General features: G+C 44.4%; 1 protein-coding gene across 3 annotated transcripts; it reads right to left on the reverse strand.

Moving 5' to 3' along the window:
- Nucleotides 1-1,623: 1,623 nt before the first annotated feature.
- Nucleotides 1,624-23,138, reverse strand: AAMDC (adipogenesis associated Mth938 domain containing). Of its 3 annotated transcripts, none has more exons than XM_067533295.1 (4): nucleotides 23,091-23,138; nucleotides 16,566-16,714; nucleotides 4,045-4,140; nucleotides 1,624-3,019 (listed from the first exon to the last, which is right to left on the reverse strand). In XM_067533295.1, the coding sequence occupies exons 2-4, from the start codon at nucleotides 16,695-16,697 to the stop codon at nucleotides 2,879-2,881; spliced, it is 369 nt and encodes a 122-aa protein (XP_067389396.1). In that variant the 5' UTR covers nucleotides 16,698-16,714; nucleotides 23,091-23,138; the 3' UTR covers nucleotides 1,624-2,878. The 3 variants fall into 3 exon arrangements, with proteins under 3 accessions (XP_067389396.1, XP_067389397.1, XP_067389395.1); XM_067533296.1 differs by lacking the exon at nucleotides 23,091-23,138 and adding an exon at nucleotides 23,011-23,074; XM_067533294.1 differs by lacking the exon at nucleotides 23,091-23,138 and adding an exon at nucleotides 22,033-22,242.
- Nucleotides 23,139-23,178: the final 40 nt, after the last annotated feature.

A 23,178-nucleotide genomic window follows, 5' to 3' on the forward strand; every position in this document is an offset into this window, starting at 1 on the left:
TTGGCTTTTGAAATATAACCTGTGGGGTTTTTGTTTGGACAGTGTAACAGATGCCCAGCTGGGATGTTTAAGGAAGTGTGGCCTTAATAAGTGCTTCATAAAAATCTCCAGAATTGCCCTGTTCTCTATACTTCCCCTGAATCTCTGGTGCTGGCTGCTGGCTGACGGGAGAGGGAGGGCCAGCTAGACCAGTGGTCAGACCCAGTGTGGCAGTTCTTGTGGTCTGAACGTGCTGGTTAGCTGACACAAGGGTACGTCTGCACTGCAGCGGTGAGCAGTCCTCCCCCTCGCAGTAGACTTGTGTTAGCTGTACAGTACAGTACTTGTGTTAGCTGTACTGACGCTAGTGTGCTAAAAATAGCACTGTAGATGCTGTGGCTGCTGCTCGGGCCTAGGGGATTGGATGGGTTTCAGAGCCTCTGCCGCAACATCCACATAGCTATTTTTAGCCTGTTAGCGCAAGGGGAGCTGGTGCAAGCCTGGTTCAGGGGGCTGGGAGGCTCACTCCCAGCTGAAGCATAGACGTACCCGGTGAGGCCTGATCCACTAAGGATCCAGTCACAGGTTTGCTGGCCTATGAGGCTACGGAAGCTACCGAGGAAGAAATCTGGCCTTATTGGTGACAGTAGCATTCCACATAATTACTTTGTGGGGCTGAAAAGGGAAAGCCACTTATGCTGTCGCCTCACAACTGGAATCATAGAAGCCAGGGATGGAAAAGCTCTATTCGGCTGGATGATTTATGTCCCTGCCAGTGCAGGAACTTGGTCATCATGGCAGGGATGCAATCTGTCACCTCCTTTCCTCACCACCAGCTTCGAAGGGTTGGAGCCTTTCCCAGTGGAAGTTACTCAGAGAAGAAACTTCAGATGGCTGCAGCATAAAGGTACAGTACCGTGCATCTGGGGGAAGTCGATCAGGCCAAAGTAAAAGGAGCTAGCCTGATGGGAATGGAGCATACTGCAGCAGTTTGAGGAGCCAGTAATGTGCCCCCTCCCTTCAATAAACATAGGGCTGGCTCCCATCCAGCCTCGGTTCTACAAATTTGACTCCAGCCTGAAATTGGATGAAATGCCATTTGCCATGTGAAGGGGAAGACAAAGAAAATCAATGTAGCAGCTGAGTTGCTCACGTGTATCGCATCTGGTAGTGCCTATTCTGAGCTACATCTGTGCACACGCTGTTTGGTGGTGGGGCTTCTGCCAAGTGAATATCTTCCTACTCAAGGCTTTCTGAAGCTTTGACAGCTCAGGAGATCGCACATCATGATGGCTGGATTTGGCCAGGAGTCAAACTCTGGTCCAAGCACAAAAGGACAGCCTTGCATTAACAGTTTTTCATAATTTGTAGAGTCTCTGGAGAGAAAAGCTTGCTCCGTTGACATCCCTCAGAGAGCTAAAGCCGTTGGGTCGGTGCTTCATCTTTTATTGCTTACTGCACTAACTATTCAGAATTGTTATAGCATTTATACTGAGAATAATCACCTACCAGTTATACTGGCTGCTGTGTCCCTGAATGCAAATACACTCAGAAAGAAGCCCCTGCTGTTTTAGATGTGCCATTGCCTCAGTATAGGCCTAGTGTTGTAGAATATTACTGTAATTAAGAAAGATGAAAATGAAGTTTTATTTTATAAACACTAGTTCTTTTTATTTGCTCTATTCAGACATTTACATTTAATACAAAATGGAGAAAAGCAAACAGGGTAAAGGAAAAGGAATATAGCACTTTCCAAAAATAGGATTCAGGCAGAGTTGTTTCAACATGACTGTACAGCACCTAGCATAGTAGAACCCTTACTGGTGTCCTCTGTGCCCTACTGTAATACGTATAAGATGTAATTCGAAACCAGCTGTCCCTGGGGAAAGACACCTGTATTACTTTCAGATAATTGATCATATGCTACAGTGAATCCAGCACAAGATAAAAATGAAAAGGACAGGAGCCCTTAAACTAGGTTTAAAATCTGCAGCTTTTATTTAAAAAATCTATCCATGTGTTTAATGTTCATCTGATAGCAGCTGATCTAAAAATTCCAACCTCCATCCCCCAGCTAGTTAGCAATGATCAGCTAATCTAGTCTAATATGCGGCGTACTAGCTTTCATTTTCACTAACTATAAAGCTAGTGCTTGAAGTAATCATGCTGCTACTGCCATGTTTTAAGTTTTTTCCTTATTAAGGTGAGCTATTACATACCACTTGATGGTGCTCATGTTCTCAATCCTAGAGCCATCTTTTCCTTAGCTCCCAGTGACTTGTTTCCATGTCACGTAAAATTTACAGATGCTAAATTATGAAAAAAGTATTCATCCCAAAGAAGCAAATCCACCATCATTTCAATCTGTGTGCACTGCTAAAAGTGTGGATGACTCAAGCGATTGGAAAGGGGAAGCAGATCTTTTCACCTTTTGTAATGGGCTGGGTGCTTTCACATCTGGCACATGATGGTAGTGACCAAATGTGATCATCCAATAGCTGCTGCAAATCTGAAAAGAAATGAATTCTCCGATCATTTCCTAACAGAAAAGTTTTCAGAGTGTGAATAATTTACTCCAACAGTTAGGCCAAACATTAATGATCAGAGGATGAATTACCTTGTTGGCCTAGAGGATTAGGTCAAAATCACAAGTGTGGGGAAGCATGATTAAATAGTCTACTATATCCAGCACTCTGGAAAAACATTTGTGAGCAATTAGATTCATTTAAATTCCATGCTGCTGTAGGTCTCCTCTCTGTTTTAGGTCTTTATCTCACATTCAGGCTTTGAAAAAGTGGGAAATATGAACTATAAATTCACAGCACTGACTATCATTTATTCAGTCAAAAGGCACAAGACTTTCTGGCTAAGGAGGAAGAGAGCTGTATTGTTTAACACATTAACATGTTGAATGGAAGACGCCTCCCACTTTGACACCTTGAGCAACCAATGCATTGTACTCCTTCACAGCCTTCTCTGTTTGCAGGACCAGCACATCAATCCCATTTTTCTTGAGATAGTCCACGGTAGTTGCTGGTACCTGAGGAAAGGAAAAGGTAGGAACAAATGCTAGTCTTTGCCTTGCAGACCGTAACTCCTAGTAAGAAACAAGTACTAGTTGCACTTGTTCCTAAGAATGCTTAATTACATCTCGTTTTAAAGGTAGTAAAATAAACTTGTAGTAGTAACCACAGTAGTAATATGTTGGGAATAAACTTCTTAGTTTGTTAGAGTGGAGAGACGGAATTTTATTTCACTGTCTAATAATAGTTAAAGTATATCCATCTTGTATTCCTTCTTCTCTAATGTTCCTATATAAGATTTTCAACTGAACTATCAGAAGATAGTGGAGGAAGTGGCTGTGAATTAATATGTAGAAGTAGAATGTCGAACATCCCAAGTGTGGAGAGTGCTACAAAGATGCCTCTGCCCATTCTGCTCAGCCCACCAAGTTCAAAAAGCTAGTGGACTGCTTCTCATAGTGAATGCAGTGTAACTGAAGATCAGCATTTCCTGAGCTTTCTGCTGCTACTGCTTATCTGCTGAAGTGCCACTTTGCAATATCATTGCTAGCAAGGGTACCCAGTGACAGACTGTTAAACTATTACAACAGGCTGGGGAGCTGGTTCACAATCAGTTTTAAGGGTTTAAAAATTAACCTCTGTTTAAAGATTTTCATTGTTGCTACTACTGCAAGTTGTAAACCCCATTACAGTTTGACACTGGGCTTCCAGTCTGTCGTTACCCAATGAGGTCACTTCCAGTCTGTCGTTACCCAATGAGGTCACTTCCAGTCTGTCCTTACCCAATGAGGTCACTTCCAGGTCTGTCTGTCCTTACCCAATGAGGTCACTTCCAGCAAATGTCTCCACCCCAGAAATGCTGATTCTACATTTTTACAAACTTGTTTTCATAAGTGCTTCTTGGCTTTATTAAAAAACAGGTTCAGATTACGGGGCTGAAGATGAACTGGACTGCTTTCTTTGAAGATTAGAAATGTTCTCTGTCTAAAGAGGAGAAAAACAAGCAGTTCCCATGTGTGGTTATCACAGACCAAGAACTTACCTGCAAGGCCTCGCTCATTCCACGACCGATCACTAAAGTTTTAACTCCCTTCTTGACAACTTCCTCGAGATCAGCTGGCTGCACACCTGGAGAATGCTAATTTTGAAGAAAAAAATAGTGCTACAATTTGCATACTGAGAGCATCAAACACCAGTGCGTCATCTAAATATTTGCAACAGGAGTATCACAATATATAATACAGAGCCTACTAACTTTACAAGAACAGACATCCCTTTCTTCCCAACACCCATTTTATGTTATGCTGGTCTGCAGACTATGTCTAAGGGATCTGCAAAAGGTGGTTGTTATCACAGAACAGTGGTTTTCAACCTGTGGTCTGCAGATCCCTGGGGGTCCGCAGACTATGTCTAAGATTTCCAAAGAGGTCCACACCTCCATTTGAAATTTTGTATGGGTCCACAAGTGAAAAAAGGCTAAACCACTATCAGTTTCAAAGGATATTCAAACAAGATACACAAACAAGGGAACCCAGCTAGATCCATCATATCTGGTCATGGCACAGTCTTACTGAAGGAATAGTGGGCCGCTCAGAACCCATTCCTCAAAACACTCCCCACACAGCCAATTTCCTCCAGGATACAACTGATTTCCTCCAGCAACATGAACAACCTTCTTCAAAACACCATCCTTGCCATCATGCATGTCGCCATCCCTCTTATATCAGCATCTCTCACCATCCTCACTGCCTGCCTCAAATATCTACAAGATGAAGGACAACACTCAGGCAGTGGCCTACCGAGAGGGTGCCGCGCTGGCCCTTCATGATGCGCAGCGGGGGTGGGGGGCGTAGGAGACTGAGGCCTCAGAGCCTCCTGTGTCCCCCGCTTCCTGCATGTTGTGAAGGGTCAGCCCGCCCTCCTCACCCCAGCATCGGGCTGCAGGGCTGGAGCAGGAGAGGCGGGCACCACGTGGCAGGTAAGTGTCGGGGGGAGGTGAGGGAGTGGCAGAGCCCGGCCAGAGGAGACCATTGCAGGAGGAGGTAAGCAGTACAAACCCCGCCTCTCCAGGGCAGCTGCGGGGTGGTGCCATCTTGTGCGAGCTAGGGACCCCTCCTGCCCTGCCCTGCGCGGGGATGAGCACGTGAGGCCTGGGGGGTCCCCAAATGCAGACTTGGCCCCTGGGCGCCAGAGACCCACAGTATGCAACTGCACTCAGCGGTAGCCACAGTTTGATATTGCCAAGCTCATCCATTTCATCCTCACCCATAACAATTTTACATTCAACACCACACACTTTGTGCCAGCCATGGGTACTAGGATGGCTCCCCAAAATGCCAACTTCTTCATGAGCCACCTTTAAGAATTTCTGGAAAATTGTACCCCAAAAGTACTGATATACCTAAGATACATCAGTGATAGTTTCATCCTCTGGAAAGAGAACCTACACTCCCTACTAGATTTCCACCACAACTTCAACCATCCCCAGTCATCCATTAGACAATCTCTAGAACACCCCCACACCAGCAGCAACAATCCTAAACACCATCATCAGCTTCAACAAGGGAATCCTACAGACAACTACACTCAATCCACAGATCTCCCCACTTACCTTCACCCATCCAGTAATCACCCCAAACACACCAAGAAATCTGTTTAGCTACAGCCAGGCACTCAGCTACCACAGCATGTGCTCAGAAGAGGGTTAAAACCACCGTCACCAAACAAAGCCATTCCACCAGAGAAGTATGCTGCACTGTGGAATGGGCCACCCAAATACCTTGAGACAACCTGCTTCAATGCAGAACCTCCCCTCCAACCACACACCCCTAGCTGTCACCTACTACCTCACACTGGAGTCCCACAGCCTATCAAACAGTTTACAATCCATACTCTTTGGAGGCCTCATCTTGACAAATCTTTCCTGAACCCCCTCTTCAGGCCTTTAAACAATCCCCCAACTGTGCCAAGTTCATCAGTAGAAGCAAGCGCCACAGATCAGTACACGCCAACTCAAAGCGGCCCCAGAGCCTGCCATAACAGATGCAAAACCTCCATTCCTATGATGATCAATACCCCCCCCCCAACACATCTTTCAAGAGCCATGGGTCCTACACACTCCTATCACATGTGGTGTACCTCATCCAGTGCATCAAATGCCCCACTAACAACTAAGCGAGTGAAACAAAATAATCACTATGCTCCCGAATGGACTCGGGAAAATAAAATAAAAAATCAGCCTTGGGCAAATGCTTTTCACAAAACGATCACTCCATGTCTGACCTTTCAAAGGAAACCTCAAAGGTGCACAACGCCTTCAAACGATGAGCCTAAGAGCTTCAATTCATAACTTTACTAGATGCTAAAACGAATGAACTCAAAAACACTGGATTTATGGCTCATAAAAATCGGTAGCCCACTAATCCTCCTTTCCCCTATGACTGCAGAGGTTTAATAGCCATTTCACCTTGAATAGTCTCTTGCAACGTGTTACCTCCAATTTGTTCCACCTTGGATTTAGGCGCAAAACTCTGGCCATGTCTACACTACAGGCGTGAATGGGAGGTGGGGGAGGGAGGGCGGCAATGTCCCAGCATGCAACTTTCCTCATTCCATAATGTCATCTATATCCCATAAATTTTTGCATTTAAAAAAACAAAACAAAACAAAAAAAAAAAACACAACCCCCCATGAATCCACACAGCCTTCCTTGCTGTCCACTGCCTCTGACAGAAGCATGAAGCCTGCACAGCTCCGCACTACTGTCATGCATATCACAAGCAGCAGATGTATGATTCTCTGGTATTTGCAGAGCTGCAAAAAGGACCAAATCAGCAGGGAACATCATGATTTCCTGGAGGACAGATTGCCGTCAAACATCATGAGAATCAATTCAGGGTAGTTGTTGGCATTCACAGAGCAGCTGCAGATGATGGAGCACTGCTTCTGGGCCTGAGCAAGATGCACCCACTGGTGGGATCATATAATGCAGACCTGGGCTGACGAGCAGTGGCTGCAGAACTTTTGGATGCGCAAGGTCACATTCCCGGATCTGCAGGCCAAGCTCTCCCCTGCCCTCCAGCATAGGGACACCAGAATGAGGGCTGCACTGACAATGGAGAAGCGAGTGGCTATTGCACTGTGGAGACATGCAACACCAGATTGCAACTGGTCAGTGGAAAATCATTTTGGAGTTGGAAAATCCACCATGGGTGGCTATTGTCATGCAAGCATAGAGGACCAATAATAGTCTCAGGACTGTGACTCTTGGTAATGTGCAGGACATACAGGACAGATTGCAGCAGCTGGGTTCCCAAACTGTGGTGGAGCAATAGATAGCACGCAAATCCCTATTTCAGCACTGGACCACCTTGCCACAGAGTACATCAACACAAAGGGCTATGCAAGCATTGGTGGATCACCAGGGATGCTTTACTGACATCAATGTTGGCTGGTCAGGGAAGGTGCACGACGCTCACATCTTTAAGAACACAAGACCATGCAGAAAGCTACAAGCAGGGACTTTCTTTCCCAACTGCCAGATTACCATTAGCAATATTGAAATGCCAATAGTGATCTTGGGGAACCTAGTACCCCTTGCCCATGACATCATATACCAGCCATCTTGACAGCTCCAAGGAACAATCCTATGGTTCAGCAGATGCAGAATGGCAGCTGAATGTGCTTTTGGTAGATTGAAGAGATGCTGGCATTGTTTACTCACAAGATTGGATCTCAGTGAAGAAAAACATCCCAATGGTTATAGCTGCCTGCTGTGTCCTGCATAATATCTGCGAAGTAAAGGGGGGGAAATTGCTGCCATGGCAGAGGTAGAGCAGCTGCCTGCTGGGTTTGAACACCCAGACACAAGGGCTGTTAAAAGAGCTCAACCTGGAGCTACACGGCTCAGGGAGACTGTGAAAAAGCACTTTAACACTGAGTCACAGTATTGTTGTGTTGTGGTGTACTGTGCTCTACATGGTTCAGCTGTTTTGGAGCCTGTTAGGAATTGTGTCTTGCTTGGTGTACCTCTATGAATAGAACATTGTCAATGCACCTATTAATTTTGTGGTGCTTGCTGTAAATTTGATTATGACACTGTGGTGTGTCACTGAGCCTATGAGTGTATGTCACACACTATACAAAAACAAGTCAGGAGCCACTTTCAGTGCCACTAGGCACTCTGCAGATATGTTGGGAACTAACAATGAATTATTTCCCAAACAATACAAACAAATGTAAGTGTAGACACAAGCACAACTAGGTTAAGGCAATGTGGCTTACACTGAACTAACTTTACAGCAGAGACCAGGCCACTGAGTACCTTTCCCAGACCTGAAGAAGAGCTCAGTGTAAGACTGAAGGCTTGTCTCTTTCGCTAAGAGAAGCTGGTCCAATAAGAAGATATTACATCACCCACCTTGTCTCTCTAATATCCTGGGACCAACAACACTGCAAACAACGGATTCTCTAGGTAGTTTAAATGTACCAATGAAAGAGGATGGTCATCAATTGATCATGTGACTGATATGCTAACATGCTATATAACACCTGGCTCCAGGCTGCACATGAAAGGTGCCATAGAGCTGCATCATCAAACATCACAGATACAGACTTCCTATGCTTTCGGTGCAGCTGACTCTGTGCATCAGGGTGCGGACTTGAGAATTGTGACAATGTCAGCAGCAGCAGCGATGGAATACCAACAACAACAATATAGACCGCTATGAACTGAAAGGGTGTGTAGCTTCTTTACACAGATTTATAAAGTATTTCGGTCTGGCAGCTAATGTCTAACATATTAAAAAGTAAAGGGATACAGTCAGATTAAAACAACAGCAAACGTTTATTGTTAAAATCAACAAAATCCTATTGAAGTCAATAGGATTACACAGCTGTAGCAGAGTAAAGTTTATCCCTTTTTAAAAAAGAAATCCCAGATTATTAAAAGAAATGTTAAATGTAACTTTCTATTTGTTTATATTGTTTACTAATTTCATTTGGTATGGATAGTTATACTAGTCAGTTTCTCTTCTGTTTATAGTGTTTCATTTTCAAGTTCTCCCTTACTAGCCTAATTCTGCAATGTTTGGTAGGGGAATGTTTAAATCCAAACAATGGTTTTCATTAAAGAGATTAATCTCCTTAAAATATTTATGGGAGATTTTAGCTGAATTAAAAAAAATGTGAATTTTGCCCTGACCTCCTCATTCCCTTTAACAAAAAAACACCAACCATCTCTCTTCCCCTTTTCCTACATTAACTTTCCTGCTGCTTCGGTCTATATAAGGTTAGCACTAAATGTACTATAAACACAAATAGAAGAACTATGCCTTGTATTTGGCTACAATATGGTCTCTTTTCAACGTGAAATTTTTTACCATTAATCTGTTCAAATCTTTAAAGAGTTTAAAATATTCTTTAAGAAGAATGTGACTTTGACCATGTTTTTCTTTTCTTACAAAGGAGGCAGCCCTGTTCTGGATCCTTGAAGAATTTTTCTGGAAGACAACTATCTCAGGCAAATAAATGTGATCAGGCAACCTGCTACCTTGCATGACCATGGAATTGTTCCTTTCCTTCCAGAAAATATCCCATTCACTGGAGAAACTAAGGCAAAGCATCAGCCTACAATTTGATAACTTGGCACATTTCACTAGTTTTCCAACTTTGCTCTCTGTTGGTTTGGGGATCCACCCCCCACTTTCCTTCCTACCCCAATTTTCCATATTACTGCCACAGAGGATCAGACAATTATTTTCGGTGCTTGTCAACCCTGTTCTTTGATCACTGTGTACAGTTAGTCAATTATCAGTTTTGGTTGTTTTTTTTTAGGGTAGGCGCTCTTCAAGTTCCAAGTGAGGGAAGCCATCATGTTACAGCAATATTATCATTCCCATTCTGCAATGCCACATGACAGCTGGGTCTCATCTTTAGTTCCTTAGGCTAGGAATATGGCATAAGCACTGAGGAACATAGCATAAGCGCCAAGCTGCTCTAGCCCCAGCAGGGGAAATAAAGAGAATCCCAGCCCGTTAGCCTATGTAGGTTTGATGGCCCCCTCCTGCGCTTCTCAGCTTGTTACAGTGCCTAGCTGGGTGGAGCTAACCATTTTAAAAAGTGTGTTTATGAAAGAGAAGTTTCCTTCTGGGCCTTTGAGGTACTTTAATGATAGTCACCTAGACCTAAACAAAAAGAAAAGGCACAGCTTACTGTAATTACAATAATTAGATAGCTGGTGAAGGGTCGCTGCCTGTGATCGACACTTTGGAGACAGATGTTAAAGTCTTGGACCAAAACAAAAAAATATCTGTTTTGTTTACACAAAGGTTCTCTGATGAGGGGGCTGCTGTCTGTTTCTTAGCAAACAATCTTCATGGGTAAAAACCACAGACAGGAGCAACTACACCATCCCTGACAACTTTCCTGATTTGGGGGCGAGGGGAGAGAGAAACAGCAGTAGATTTTCTCTGTCTGTTCTACTCAGGAATTCTGCTCCTTTTCACCCATTAGGAGCTGACACTGAAGTGCAGTCAGCCAGGGAGGCTGCCTTTTATCCCCCAGGGTTAAGGTCACATAGACTGTTAATTCTTAAAGCTGTAGAACCCTGCAGAGCCAGTTATGCCTTTTTCCCCGAGGAGAGGGAAATTACCTACAGGGCATCAATTTGTCAGCACAGCAGCAACAGAAGCAATTTATTTCTAGTAAGAGTGCAGGGCATATGGGGCACCATGGGTGACACCCCCGCTGTACAGGCCTCAGCCCCGCCAATGGAAAGATCCACAGAGGAAGCACACCCTTGTCTGGCCCAATAGGGGTGGGTCACATGGTAAGTGTTATGACTGCCCTCAACTATTCCCTCTCTGATAATCAAATAAAGAGAACCTGTTCATAGTGCTTTTGGAGCTGGGAAACCTTAGTTCTAGTCCCTATTTTGTGACTTGTTGTGTGACCTTCGCCAACTCACTTAATTGTTCTCTGTTTGCTTCCCTATCTGTAAAAAGAGACTAAAGTACAGAGCTTTGAAAGTGACCTGCAAAGAGAAAAATAGGGGTGAGTTTTTGCTTCTTGATAAAGCAGAAAGAAAATCTGTTTTCCCCTGTAGTTTCTTTGAACCTTATATCAGGAACGTTGCATTTTATTTTCCCTGCTTTAGCTGAAGGAGACCTCAGATGAGTCTGCTACGAACTTAAAGCTTTCTCGGCCTTTAGCTGAAGGGTGCTTTTTTAAATCTTTATAAAGAGCACGTTTCTCCCAAGCATTGTGTAGGTGTTAACAAATCAAAGTCTGAAACAGTCTACCTAAAAAATCACTTCCTGTCCAACTAATCAGGTTTTATTTACATGACTTTTCTGCTATTATAAATCTTCCAGTTCTTCAGCCATCCAGAGATTATTAAAGGAAAAAAAAATAGGATCTGAATTTCTAATTTTAAAAGAAAAAGCACCAATACTGACACACAGTCCCATCCCCCCCACTTTCAGCCCATTCTTCTACATGTTAATGTAGCACACTAAAAAGAAAGAAGGGGGGCTCACAAATCCACATATTCCCCCTTTGCCAATCACAAGATCACTGCACAAAGGGCTCTATATACTCTAAGTATCAAATACTCAGTACTGGAAGAAATCTCTCTCTCTAAAGATTCTACATGGAGCTCCCAAGCAAGGTTCCAGGCCTGCAATTGGCTTCACACCAGGCCCAGTTGTCTTTCAGTGGGGGTCTGTGTGAGCCCACATGAGAGAGATTGAAGGATCAGGACCAACTAGCATTAGATATAACTTTTGTACCAATTTAAGTTTTGGTTGAGCTGTATGGATTTCTTTTGCTAATATAGTTATACCAGTACAACTTCTACTCTGAGAACACAGTTATACTGGTATAAAAGTGCTTTATACTGGTATAACTTATTCCCCTTCCCATAGCAGAACAGCTATATAGTATAAGCACTTTTATATTGACAACTGCATCCACATTAAGGCGGGTTGTATCACTTTACTGTATGGTTTTCAAACAGCAATTTGCAAACACTTAGAAGAAGATAATAAGGTGATAAGTAACAGTCAGCATGGATTTGTCAAGAACAAATCATGTCAATAGCTTTCTTTGACAGGGTAACAAGCCTTGTGGTCAGGGGTTGGGGGAAGTGGTAGATGTAATATATCTTGGCTTTAGTAAGGATTTGGATACTGTTTCTCATGACCTTCTCATAAACAAACTAGGGAAATAGAACCTAGCTGCAGCTACTATAAAGTGGGAGCATAACTGGTTGGAAAACCATTCCCAGAGAGTAATCATCAGTGGTTCACAGTCAAACTGGAAGGGCATCCAGTGGGGTCCCACCACAATCAGTCTTGGGTCTGGTGGTTCAATATCTTCCTCACTGATTTAAATAGTGGCATAGAAAATACACTGATAAAGTTTGCAAGTGCTACCAAGCTGGGAAGTATTGCTAATGCTTTGGAGGATAGGATTAAAATTCAAAATAATCAGGACAAACTGGAGAAACGGTCTGAAATAAACAGGCTGAAATTCAATAAGGACAAATACAAAGTACTCCACTTCGAAAGGAATAATCGCACACATACAAAATGGGAAATGACTGCCTAGGAAGGAGTACTGCTGAACGGGATGACACAGTGGCTCATAAGCTAAGTATGAGTGAACAGTGTAACACTGTTGTAAAATACGCGAACATCATTTTGGGATGTATTACCAGGAGTGTTGTAAGCAAAACTTGAGAAGTAATTCTTCCACTCTACTCTGTGCTGATTAGGCCATCAGTCTGAACTCCACTGCCTTCCAGTCATTCACCCCTCCTCCTTTAAAAACCTGGGAATTTTTGAAATTCTACTTCCTGCTTGGTCAGGGTGGATAACTCACATTGCATCTTCCCAGCTGACCATGGTGGCTCCACACACTGAACACTCTCCTGCTTGGAGCACACTGGTGCTTCTGGATCTGATTGGCATTTGGGAGAGGAGGCTGTGCAGTCCCAGCTCCATTCCAGTCGAAGGAACTTCAATACACATGGTACAATTTCTTGTTTAATGGCAGAGAAGGGTTATGAATAGGACACGCTGCAGTGCCGTGCAAAAAATCATGGAGCTGCAGCAGGGCTACCAAAAGGCTAGGAAGTCAAACCATTGCTCTGGTGCAAAGCCAAAGACCTGCTGCTTCTATAAGAGCTGGAAGCCATCCTTGGCGGCGAATTCATCACCACTGCCAAGGGACCCACGGATACCTCTGCGGGCCTGGAGGCAGACGACACCGGCAGACGATATTCTTCAACCCCAATGAAGAAGTCATAGATAAGGAGGTCAAGTTAGAGGACAACGGAGAGCAGATGACTGTGTCATTTGATAACATGGGAAGACAGGACCTCTTCTCAATCCCAGAGGGTTTGAGCCAGTCCCAGCCCTGACATGAAAGAGAGGGGAGTTCAGATAAGTGATTTTTTGAGCTGATGCATATAAGGTGCAGCTGTTCTTTGATTTGTTGCACTACAGAGGTGGTTGAAAGGATAGAAATGCACAAGAGGAGCTGTGTTGACATGTGCTTCCCCTTCCTCTGTTCAGCTAGGCAGTGCGGTGAAAAAGTATGTTAATGCACATCGAGATTTCATGGGAATCCTCCAGAGAGATCTCTAGGAAAATTTCCTGGAGGTACTCGCCCATTCTCTGCTGGAGATTCCTTAGCAGAGCTGCTTTGTTTCTTCCCCCGTTGTAGGAAACTTTCCCACGCCAATTGGCAATCGTTTGTGCAGGGACCAAAGCAGCACATAGGCGAGCAGCTTAGGGACCTGGTTTGATGTTGCTCACATGGAGGAGATGCACCCTAGCATCCACTCTTACTCTCAGGAGTGAGATATTGGCTTCTATGGCCCCTGCCTGTGGAAAATGGTAGCACAATTTGAAATTTTGTCCCTGACTACCTGAATCAATACCCCCAACAACCACTCAGAACCTTTCCTTCACCTTGAATGCCCTCTGTCCTCAGGCACAACTCACCATGCCCCTTGTTGATCGTTGAGCTGTGCACTTGCCCGAGGACTGTGAGAAAGAGGTGTATTTTACATTAATGCATCAATGCTGTTATTACACTCAGTCATGGTTCTGTTCATTGTGCTTCTACAAATGTGTCCTTGAGGGGAAACCCCTCCACACCTGCCAAGTGCCTGCGGTTGATAAGAAAATGGCCACGGAGAAGCAAACAGGAGATGTTCCAAAAATTCCTCCAGTCCTCTGAGGTGGAAAGAAGAGGAAAAAGGTCATGGAGACACAGTGTCTGAAAAATCAAAAAACTGATAAGCAGGAGAGGAGGGAAAACCAGGAGCGAGTGATAGCAAGTCACATGCGCATGATAAAAGCCATGAAAGAGCAAACAGAGCTGCTGAATTCAGTCTGCAGCAGTATGAGTGACTTTGTGTGCTTGACCCCCCCCCCCCCTTGCAGCCAATATAGAACTGCTTTCCATGCCCTCCACAAACTCCACCCACACATTCCTACCAAAAACTCTCAGCTCACCTCGGTGCCCCATTTACTCCACCCCTTCAGACAGCTTCTAGAATGATAGCTGGATTTACACCTAGCTGTCATAGCTCACACTGCCCCTCACTGCTTTCTCCCCTCCAGCCCAACTTTGTGTTGTGAATAATTGTTATTTAATGAAGACATACTCGGTGAAGATAAGCAATATTTATTTAGCTCTTGCACACGGTGCGGCAGCTCGTATTGAGACAGTGCAAGCTGGATAGCAGTCATAGCATGGCACAGTGCTGTTTACCAAGACACCTTATTGTTGCTTATTGTCAAAATGACTCCTTAAGGCCTCCCTGATTCGATTGGCCCCCCATTGTGACCCTCTAATAGCCCTGACATCTGGTTGTTCATAGTCAGGTACAAGGTGCTCTGCCTCTTTGCTCCAACTGGGGGAAACTTTTCACCCTTAGCCTCCTGCTGTGTGCTCCATCATATTTGTGAAGCTATAACCATAGGAATATTTTCCTCGTTTAGGTATAACCTGCCACAAAGGCATCACCAGCAAGCTTTTAATCTGCCAAACGCACATTCAACGGTCATTCAGCACCTGCTCAACCAGTTATTGAAGCGCTCCTTCCTGCTATCTAGGTTGCTCATATAAGGCTTCCATGAGCCATGCTGGGTCTCCCAGCATCACTATGGGTATTTCAACATCCTCCATTGAAATATTTTAGTCTTGAAAAAAGTCCCTGCTTGCAGCTTTTTGTACAGGCCAGTGTTCCTGAAGATGCGTGAGTCATGCACCTTCCCTGACCAACCCACGTTGATGTCAGTGCAATGTTCATGGTGATCCACAAGTGCCTGTAGTACCATAGAGAAGTACTTCTTTCTATTTATGTTCTCCATCTCAAGATGGTCCAGGGCCAAAACTGGGATGTGCGTGCCATCTATCGCCCTGCTGCACTAGGGAATCCCATCGCTGCAAAGCCATCCACTATTTCACACAGACTTCCAAGACTCGCAGTCCTTTGTAGCAGAATACGATTAATGGCCCTGCACACTTGTGATAACACAGCTCCTACAATGGATTTCCCAACTCCAAATTGATTAGTGACAGAGCAGTAGCAGTCTGGAGTTGCCAACTTCCATACGATGATCACCACATGCTTCTCCACCAAGAGGGCAGCTTTCATTCTAGTGTCTTTGCACTGCAGGGCAGGGGTGATCTCCCCAATGAGTTCCATGAAGGTGGCTTTGTGCATTCGGAAGTTCTGCAGCCACTGCTCATCATCCCAGACCTGCATAATGATGTGATCACACCACTCTGCTTGTTTCACGGGCACCAAAAGTGGCGGTGCACCATGTGCAGATGCTCCATGAATGCAAACAGTAATCCGGTGCTGTTTCTTTGCATGACATAAAGGAGGTCAGCTGCCTTGGATTCCTGTTCTGATTGGGAGCTCATAATATACCGCGTGACCAGCGGTGATGTGTTCAGAACACTGATAACAGGAGAGAGCAGTGCAGGATCTATCCTTTCAGATAGAGATGGCAGGCGCTCTGGAAACCGGTGTTGTTGAAAAATGGTGTCAAACACAATCGGAAACCCATGGAATGACGGGACAGAAATCACTGCATCATGGGACGTTAAGCCTGCACCCACGATGCACTGTGATCCTCTCCGCCTTTCCACAACTAGCGGCACAAGGTAGTGAGTTGCACAGTGGGATAGATGCCCATAGTGCACTGCTCTCACTGTCAATGCTAGAGCACCAACTGTGGACACACTTTGGCAACACAATGAATGCTGCATGGACAGGCACAAGTGTTGTAATTATAGTGCTTTTTGATCATCACTCTAGCTTGCGTCAACAACACTTTCTAGTGTAAACAAGGCCTAGTGTAGAAATAGCCATAGGCTTGAAGAGGTTGCTACATACAGAGGGCATCATAGCAATTGCATTCCTAATCATGTGACAAAATCTGAAGAGCTCTAAGATCATAGGTTACTGTTAACTATCTGGCAAATATAGCAGTAATTGGTCCCAGCCCCCAATTTAAAATATATAAACAAGGTACTTACATTCGTCCCTGTCTCTCTCCAATCCCAGGTTCGGCTTCCTCCTGGCCACACTTTGCAGTCCTTATAAGCTGTAGAACAACCTTTCACCATCATCTGACCCCATGAAAGGGAAGCGATTTCAGGAGAAGACATTGCCAAATGGAAAAGGTCTGAAACAAACAACATTATCTACATGGCACCATAATGTGTGTGATGCTTACAAGAAAAATAAGTGTTCTTGTCCTGAGGAGCTTGGAGCGTAAGAAAATACAGACATCACACCCAATGAGTACTGAGGAAGGAAGGACAGACAATCTTGAAGTTAAAACACTGGATTGGGGCTCAGCAGATGTGTGTGCAGTTCCCAGCTCTGGTAAAGACTTCATGTGTGACCTCGGACAAGACATTTAATCTCAAGGTGTCTCAGATCCCCCATCTGTAAAACAGGGATGATACTACTGCTGTAGCTCACTGAGGTGTTGCAAAGATAAATCCATAAATACCTGGGTGGTGCTCAGATACTATGGTACTATCAGAACCTAGATAGATGGTTATGGGCTGGAGGAAGAGGGTAAAATGCAAAGTATTTGCCTTGTTAGCTTTGAATTAAGTTCACATGTATTCAGTAGAACAAGGAAAGATACCTTAGAACAGCATACAGCTCTCACTTCTAAGAACTTTTGGGTACTGGTCTGGATTGTTCTTCCCCCCTCCCCCTTCTCTTAGCAAGTGGGACCATTGTTCAGAGAAGGAAGGGCTGAAAGCTATTACACCATTCCTTTGTCAGTCTACTTTAGGCATTTCTAATGCACCCATCATAGTCTGATCTAGGCAGTGATCAGGGAGAGTGGAAGACTAGAAAGGAACAAAATGCTCCCTTCCCCACAAAACTAGGAGGAGGGACACACTGTCTTTACAGTGCCACAGATGTATCTCATATGAGTTTTCCCCTAGACCTCAGCTCATCACACAGATGATAGGGTGGCAGGTACTACAGAAATGCTTTAGATCAGCTTGACAGATGTTAGACAAATCTCTAGATGGGTGGTCTTTCTGCCCTTCCAGTTCACGAGTGAGGGAGTCTGAAAACAAGCAGTTTTCTACTGAAATATTATCTCTGCACTGAAGAGAGCTCTGTTCATTCTGTTCCAACTAATCTGAAGAGTGAACTCTCTTTATAAGGTGAATAGTAAAATGGCCCCTTAATTAAATGTATGGATTCAATTACCACTTAAACACTACATTCTCTTATCCAGTCTATCTAGATTTCCACTCAGAGAAACATTTTCCCATCATGAAGGTTTTGTTAAATTGTTCAAATTCAATAGTGAAATCCACTGCAGGAAGCCTGGCACTACTGATTAAAGAGAGAGTCCTCACAAAAGAACAATCTCTGGATTAACAGATTTTCAGTCCTCTTGGAAAATCTGAAGGAAAAACCTGCTAACATTTGCATAAAAGCTCAAATAATATTACAGTAACCTTGCTACCTCTCTTCCCCCTCACACACACACCAAGACAAACTATGGTCCAGACAGACACTCTTCCCTGACTGCCAAGAATGAATTTGAGTTTGCTTCCTCAAAATGTCACATCAAGAACAAACAGCACTACTACTTGGGACTCAGCAAAGGATTTAGACTGCCTCAGCATTTATGCTTATAACATGATAATAGGGCAATTTCCTCCCCCCTTTCTGAAGCTAAGGACAAAGTGCCTGATACTCTTGGGCACAGGGCAAGTCCCCTGCATAAGACTGCAACTCAACCGGATTTGTGTGCTCTTGATTCTTTCAGATGTCTGTAATGCCATGGAGCCAGTTCCCTTTCACATGGAGACTCAAATCTTCATTTTTGAGAGGTATATGGTAGTAAGGCAGCAACAGAAGAAGAAGAACAAGGGCAAGTCTCAAGACAAAGGAGATTAGTCACTCACCTCCGTTCACCCACTCAGACCAAAGAAAAAGCAACAGAACAGACCATCTAGAAGTTAGCTCTGGACAGAGAAGTTTTTGCATGAAATATTTGTGAGGGTTTATTAAGGAACTAGTATTATGGAGCTGCAGTAGCTCGAGATTATACAGGAAGGCATTACACTTCTCTTTAGATAGGTAAGAGATGATTAGGGTTCTGGAAAGATTTCCATAGGAAGAGAGATTGAAATAACTGGGCCTGTCACACTGGAGAGACAGGACATGATGCGAATGGGATAGAGAATGTACATCAGGAGCGCCTATTTTCCTTTCCAATAACATAAGACTAAGAAAGCATTAACTGAATTTGAAAGACAAAACTTAACTACTTAAAGGAAATATGTAAATATTGAGAATAATTAGTCTGTGGAATTTATTGTCACAACGTATCTTTGAGGTTATAAGCTTATTAGAATCATAGAAGATTAGGGTTGGAAGGGACCTCAGGAGGTCATCTAGTCCAACACCCCTCCTCAAAGCAGGACTAACCCGAACTAAATAATTCCAGCCAGGGATTTGTCAAGCCACACAAACTTCTAAGGATGGAGATTCCACCACCTCCCTAGGTAACCCATTCCAGTGCTTCACCACCCTCCTAGTGAAAAACTTTTTCCTAATATCCAACCTAGACTTCCCCCACTGCAACTTGAGACCATTGCTCCTAATTCTATCTACTACCATTGAGAACAGCCTAGCTCCATCCTCCCTGGAACCCGCTTTCAGGTAGTTAAAGGCTGCTATCAAATCCCCCCTCATTCTTCTCTTCTGCAGACTAAACAAGCCTAGTTCCCTCAGCCTCTCCTCATAAGTCTTGTGCTCCAGCCCCCTAATAATTTTTGTTGCCCTCCTCTGAATTCCCTTCAATTTGTCCACATCCTTTCTGTAGTAGAGGGCCCAAAACTGAACATAATATTCCAACTGTGGCCTCACTAGTGCCGAATAGAGGGGAATAATCACTTCCCTCCATCTGCTGGCAATGCTCCTACTAATGCAGCCCAATATGCCATTAGCCTTCTTGGCAATAAGGGCACCCTGTTGACATATCCAGCTTCTTGTCCATGGTAACCCCCAGGTCCTTTTCTGCAGAACTGCTGCCTAGTCAGTCGGTCCCCCGTTTATAGCAGTGCATGGGATTCTTCCGTCCTAAGTGCAGGACTCTGCACTTGTCCGTGTTGAACCTCAACAGATTTCTTTTGGCCAATCCTCCAATTTGTCTAGGTCACTCTGTATCTTATCCCTACCCTCCAGGATATCTACCACTCCCCCCAGCTTAGTGTCATCTGCAAACTTGCTGAAGGTGCAATCCACCCCATCCTCCAAATCATTAAAGAAGATGTTGAACAAAACCAGCCACAGCACCGACCCCTGGGGCACTCTGCTTGTTACCGGCTGCCAACTAGATATCAAGCCATTGATCATTCATGAATTTATGAGGACATCTAAAGTTGCATTTAAAAACAATTATTTTTAGAAGGAATATAAATCTCCATGATTTAGGGCATAAACCAACTGCTAATGGACAATGGTTAGGAAGAAACTTCCCCTATGAGCAGGTTTATTCTTAACTGTTCACTCTGGGTTGCCCTGTATATACTTTTAAAACATGAGGTACTATCTAAATTCAGAGACAGGATACTGGGTCCCCTTCTGATCTGCTATAGCAGTTCCTATTTCCTATGAATAGCAACAGTCAAGGCAAGAGATGGTGAAGGATTGGATGAAGATTCCAGGAATGACATGCATATAAAGGGCAGTGTTAGGGAGTTGATTGAGTTAGGTAGATTTGCAAACATAGGAAATATGGGAAGAGAGATTAAAATCGAGAATGATGCCTAGGTTACAGACTGTGGAAGCAATATACAAGATTATGGCAGGAGACTAAGTCAAAAGGGAAAATGGATTTGTGCTTGAGGATGCATTTTTTGCCCTTTCTCTGTCTTTGAGACATTGAGAAAGTGGGTTAAAATGAAGCCATGTGTTTTGTATGATCAAAACAGGCAGAGTGAATGGACAGGAAATAATCATTAGAAATAACAGAGGATGTGGGCAGTTGGTAACATCAGCATAATTGTGGCAAGTACATTTAAAGTCTGCCAGAAGTTTAAACAAGAAGATGGAAAGAAAACAGGAGAGGGCCAGGAATTAAACCTATAGTGGAACTCTAAAGAAATGATGTGGGGCCAGATTTCTAAAGGGGTTTAGGCACCTAAATATGCAGAAAGATGCCTAGTGGGATTTTCAAAAGTACCTAGGCACCTAACTCCCAGTGGAGTTAGACCTTGGTGCAGAATAACAAGAGACAGAATGATCAGAAAGGTAGGTATGGCAGAAGGGAATCAGGGACAACTGTGCATTGAGATGATGTAGGAAGAGAGAGTGGTTCATAAAAATCAAAACCTGGCCTGAGATCAAGGAGGATGAGGACAAAGTTGTCAATCACCATAAAAGAGTTCTGACTACGGAGGAGAGCAGTTCCTATGCTCTCTGAACAGAGGACAACAACAGGGGGGGGGGAGGAGAGGGTCGATAGATAGGTGACATAAGGGGACTTTTTTATGCACTTGACAAAGGAGAATGGTGGAGATGGTGCAGCAGTTAGAGAGCACATCAGGGTTATTGGAGGTTTAAAAACAAAAAATGGTTGGACAGTCATGTAGGAAACAAGAGCAGGGAGACAGGATAAAATTATAGGAGAGAAAAGGAGATCGGAAAAGGAGACAAATTTAGTGTTCTAGAATCAGAAAGTTCTAGTTTAGGAACTGATTAGTTTAGACAATTAAACTAATCTAGAGAAAGTAAACTAGTTACTAGTGGATGAGGTCAAGTATGTTGCTAGAGGCGTAAGGTCAGCATGACAAAAGGCACAAAGCTAAGAATGGTAAAAAGAAGCGAAGGACAAAGAACTGGGAGGAGTGTATGGACTGGAAGGGTGGGGAATGGGGGAAGTGACAACAGAAACACAGAGAAGCAAGATTACATAGTGCCCTGTATGGGGAGGATAAGGAGCTTGAATTTATGTGACAAGACACAGGAACCTCATCCTTGAAATTTGTTTAAAATACCTTTTTAAAATGATACATGGGACTAATTTCTGCCTCCTTCTCCTGGCATTTGGTGGTGTGTCCTAATTTTAGGACAATCAAAAGTTGAGTCTTAGACCCGTCCTCTAGGTCAGACTATTGTACTCCTTTTAGGAGTCTGACTTGTCTTGCGCACCCCAAGTTTCACCTCACTTAAAAACTAGTTACTTACACAATCAGACATAAAAATACGAAAGTGTCAAAGCACACTATTACTGAAAAAATGCTTACTTTCTCATTTTTACCATATAATTATAAAATAAATCAATATTGAAATTTTAGTTTGTACTGACTTTGCTAGTGCTTTTTATGTATCCTGTAGTAAAACTAGGCAAATATCTAGATGAGTTGATGTACCCCCTGGAAGACCTTTGAGGGCCCCTTGCTGAGAACCACTGCTCTAGGGTAATGCTCTAGTAGTGGTAGTACTACTTACTGATCAAGAACTTGCCTGGGGCCATCTGGGAGACAGCAGTCCCTACTTACTGGATCCTAAGCAGTGCAGCTGAATGTCAGCACCCAGAAATAGAGCCTAGTTTATGGGAATCAGCCAACTGTCTATGATAGGTGTACTCAAACAGCTGTGATAGATTGCTAAAGAACAACGTATGATCCTTCTGCTTTCTACTCCTGATTACCAAGGACGGCTTCTGCCATCCTTATGCGCAAGGAGTATCTATCTAACATTTTATAAGCATTGGACCATCTTTCCTTATAATTGTATCTTACTCTACTTGTAAGCCCCATCAGCTGAATAAAATACTACCCAGTATGAGGATGGCAGAATCAGGCTTGCAGCAAGTGAGAAGTTTTGGGGGTGATGTCCCTGTAACAGGAGACAGAATGGAACATTGGCTTTGGCACTGGCAGGTTCCATAACAGTTGGCTCCTCCTGATGGGGAAAAGCTGCATTTGAAGCCCAAAGGCAACCCCATTTATCCCCCCCCACTTCACCCACCCAAGGCAACCACCATTTACCCTCCCTGCTTCACCTGCCCAAGGCAACCCCATTTACCCTCCCTGTGGAAACCCCATTTACACCCCCGCCACTTCACCACCCAAGGCAACCCCATTTACTCGCCTGTGGAAACCACATTCACACCCACCCACTCCAGCCCCCCATAGAAACCCCCATTTACACCTCCCCCACTTCACCCACCCAGAGTTCCCATGTACCCCCCCTGCTCTAGGTTCCCCCAAAGAAACCTGATTTACTCCACCCACTCTAGCCCCCCGCCCCGGGGAAGAGAAGAGTCCAATTTACCACCCCCCAAGCCCTAGGAACACCCCACTTACCCTACCCCCGCCCAAGCCACGCGCAGAACACCTACCGCGGACGCTCCCATTCCCCCCTCCCAGGGCAGCCCCTTCACCTCTCCCCACGCCGAGGGGGACACCCCGAGCCTGTCCTTACCCCACTCCGCAGGGTGTTTACCGCCAGGCCCCGCCCCCACGGGGAAGCCACGCCCCACACTCAGGCGACAACAAACTCACCTCCACTCGCTCACCCCCGGACCTAGTAGGAGCGGCCCCTCCCCTCTCTGTCGGAGGCCGGCGGGACACGCCCTGCCGCCTCTCATTG

Source organism: Emydura macquarii, unplaced genomic scaffold (genome assembly GCF_026122565.2).
Source record: "Emydura macquarii macquarii isolate MOO-44397 ecotype Brisbane River unplaced genomic scaffold, CSIRO-AGI_Emac_v2 contig_3328, whole genome shotgun sequence".
Taxonomy (NCBI): domain Eukaryota; kingdom Metazoa; phylum Chordata; order Testudines; family Chelidae; genus Emydura; species Emydura macquarii.

Bases quoted from the DNA above. Each gene is read 5' to 3' on its own strand.
- AAMDC (XM_067533294.1), bottom strand. From the start codon at position 22,057: ATGGCCCCAGGCAAGTTCTTGATCA. The intron at 16,715-22,032 runs GTAAGTAGTACT...TGTTTGTTTCAG, and splicing joins CCCAGGCAAGTTCTTGATCA to ACCTTTTCCATTTGGCAATG. The intron at 3,020-4,044 runs GTAAGTTCTTGG...TCCTTTCCTCAG, and splicing joins GAATGAGCGAGGCCTTGCAG to GTACCAGCAACTACCGTGGA.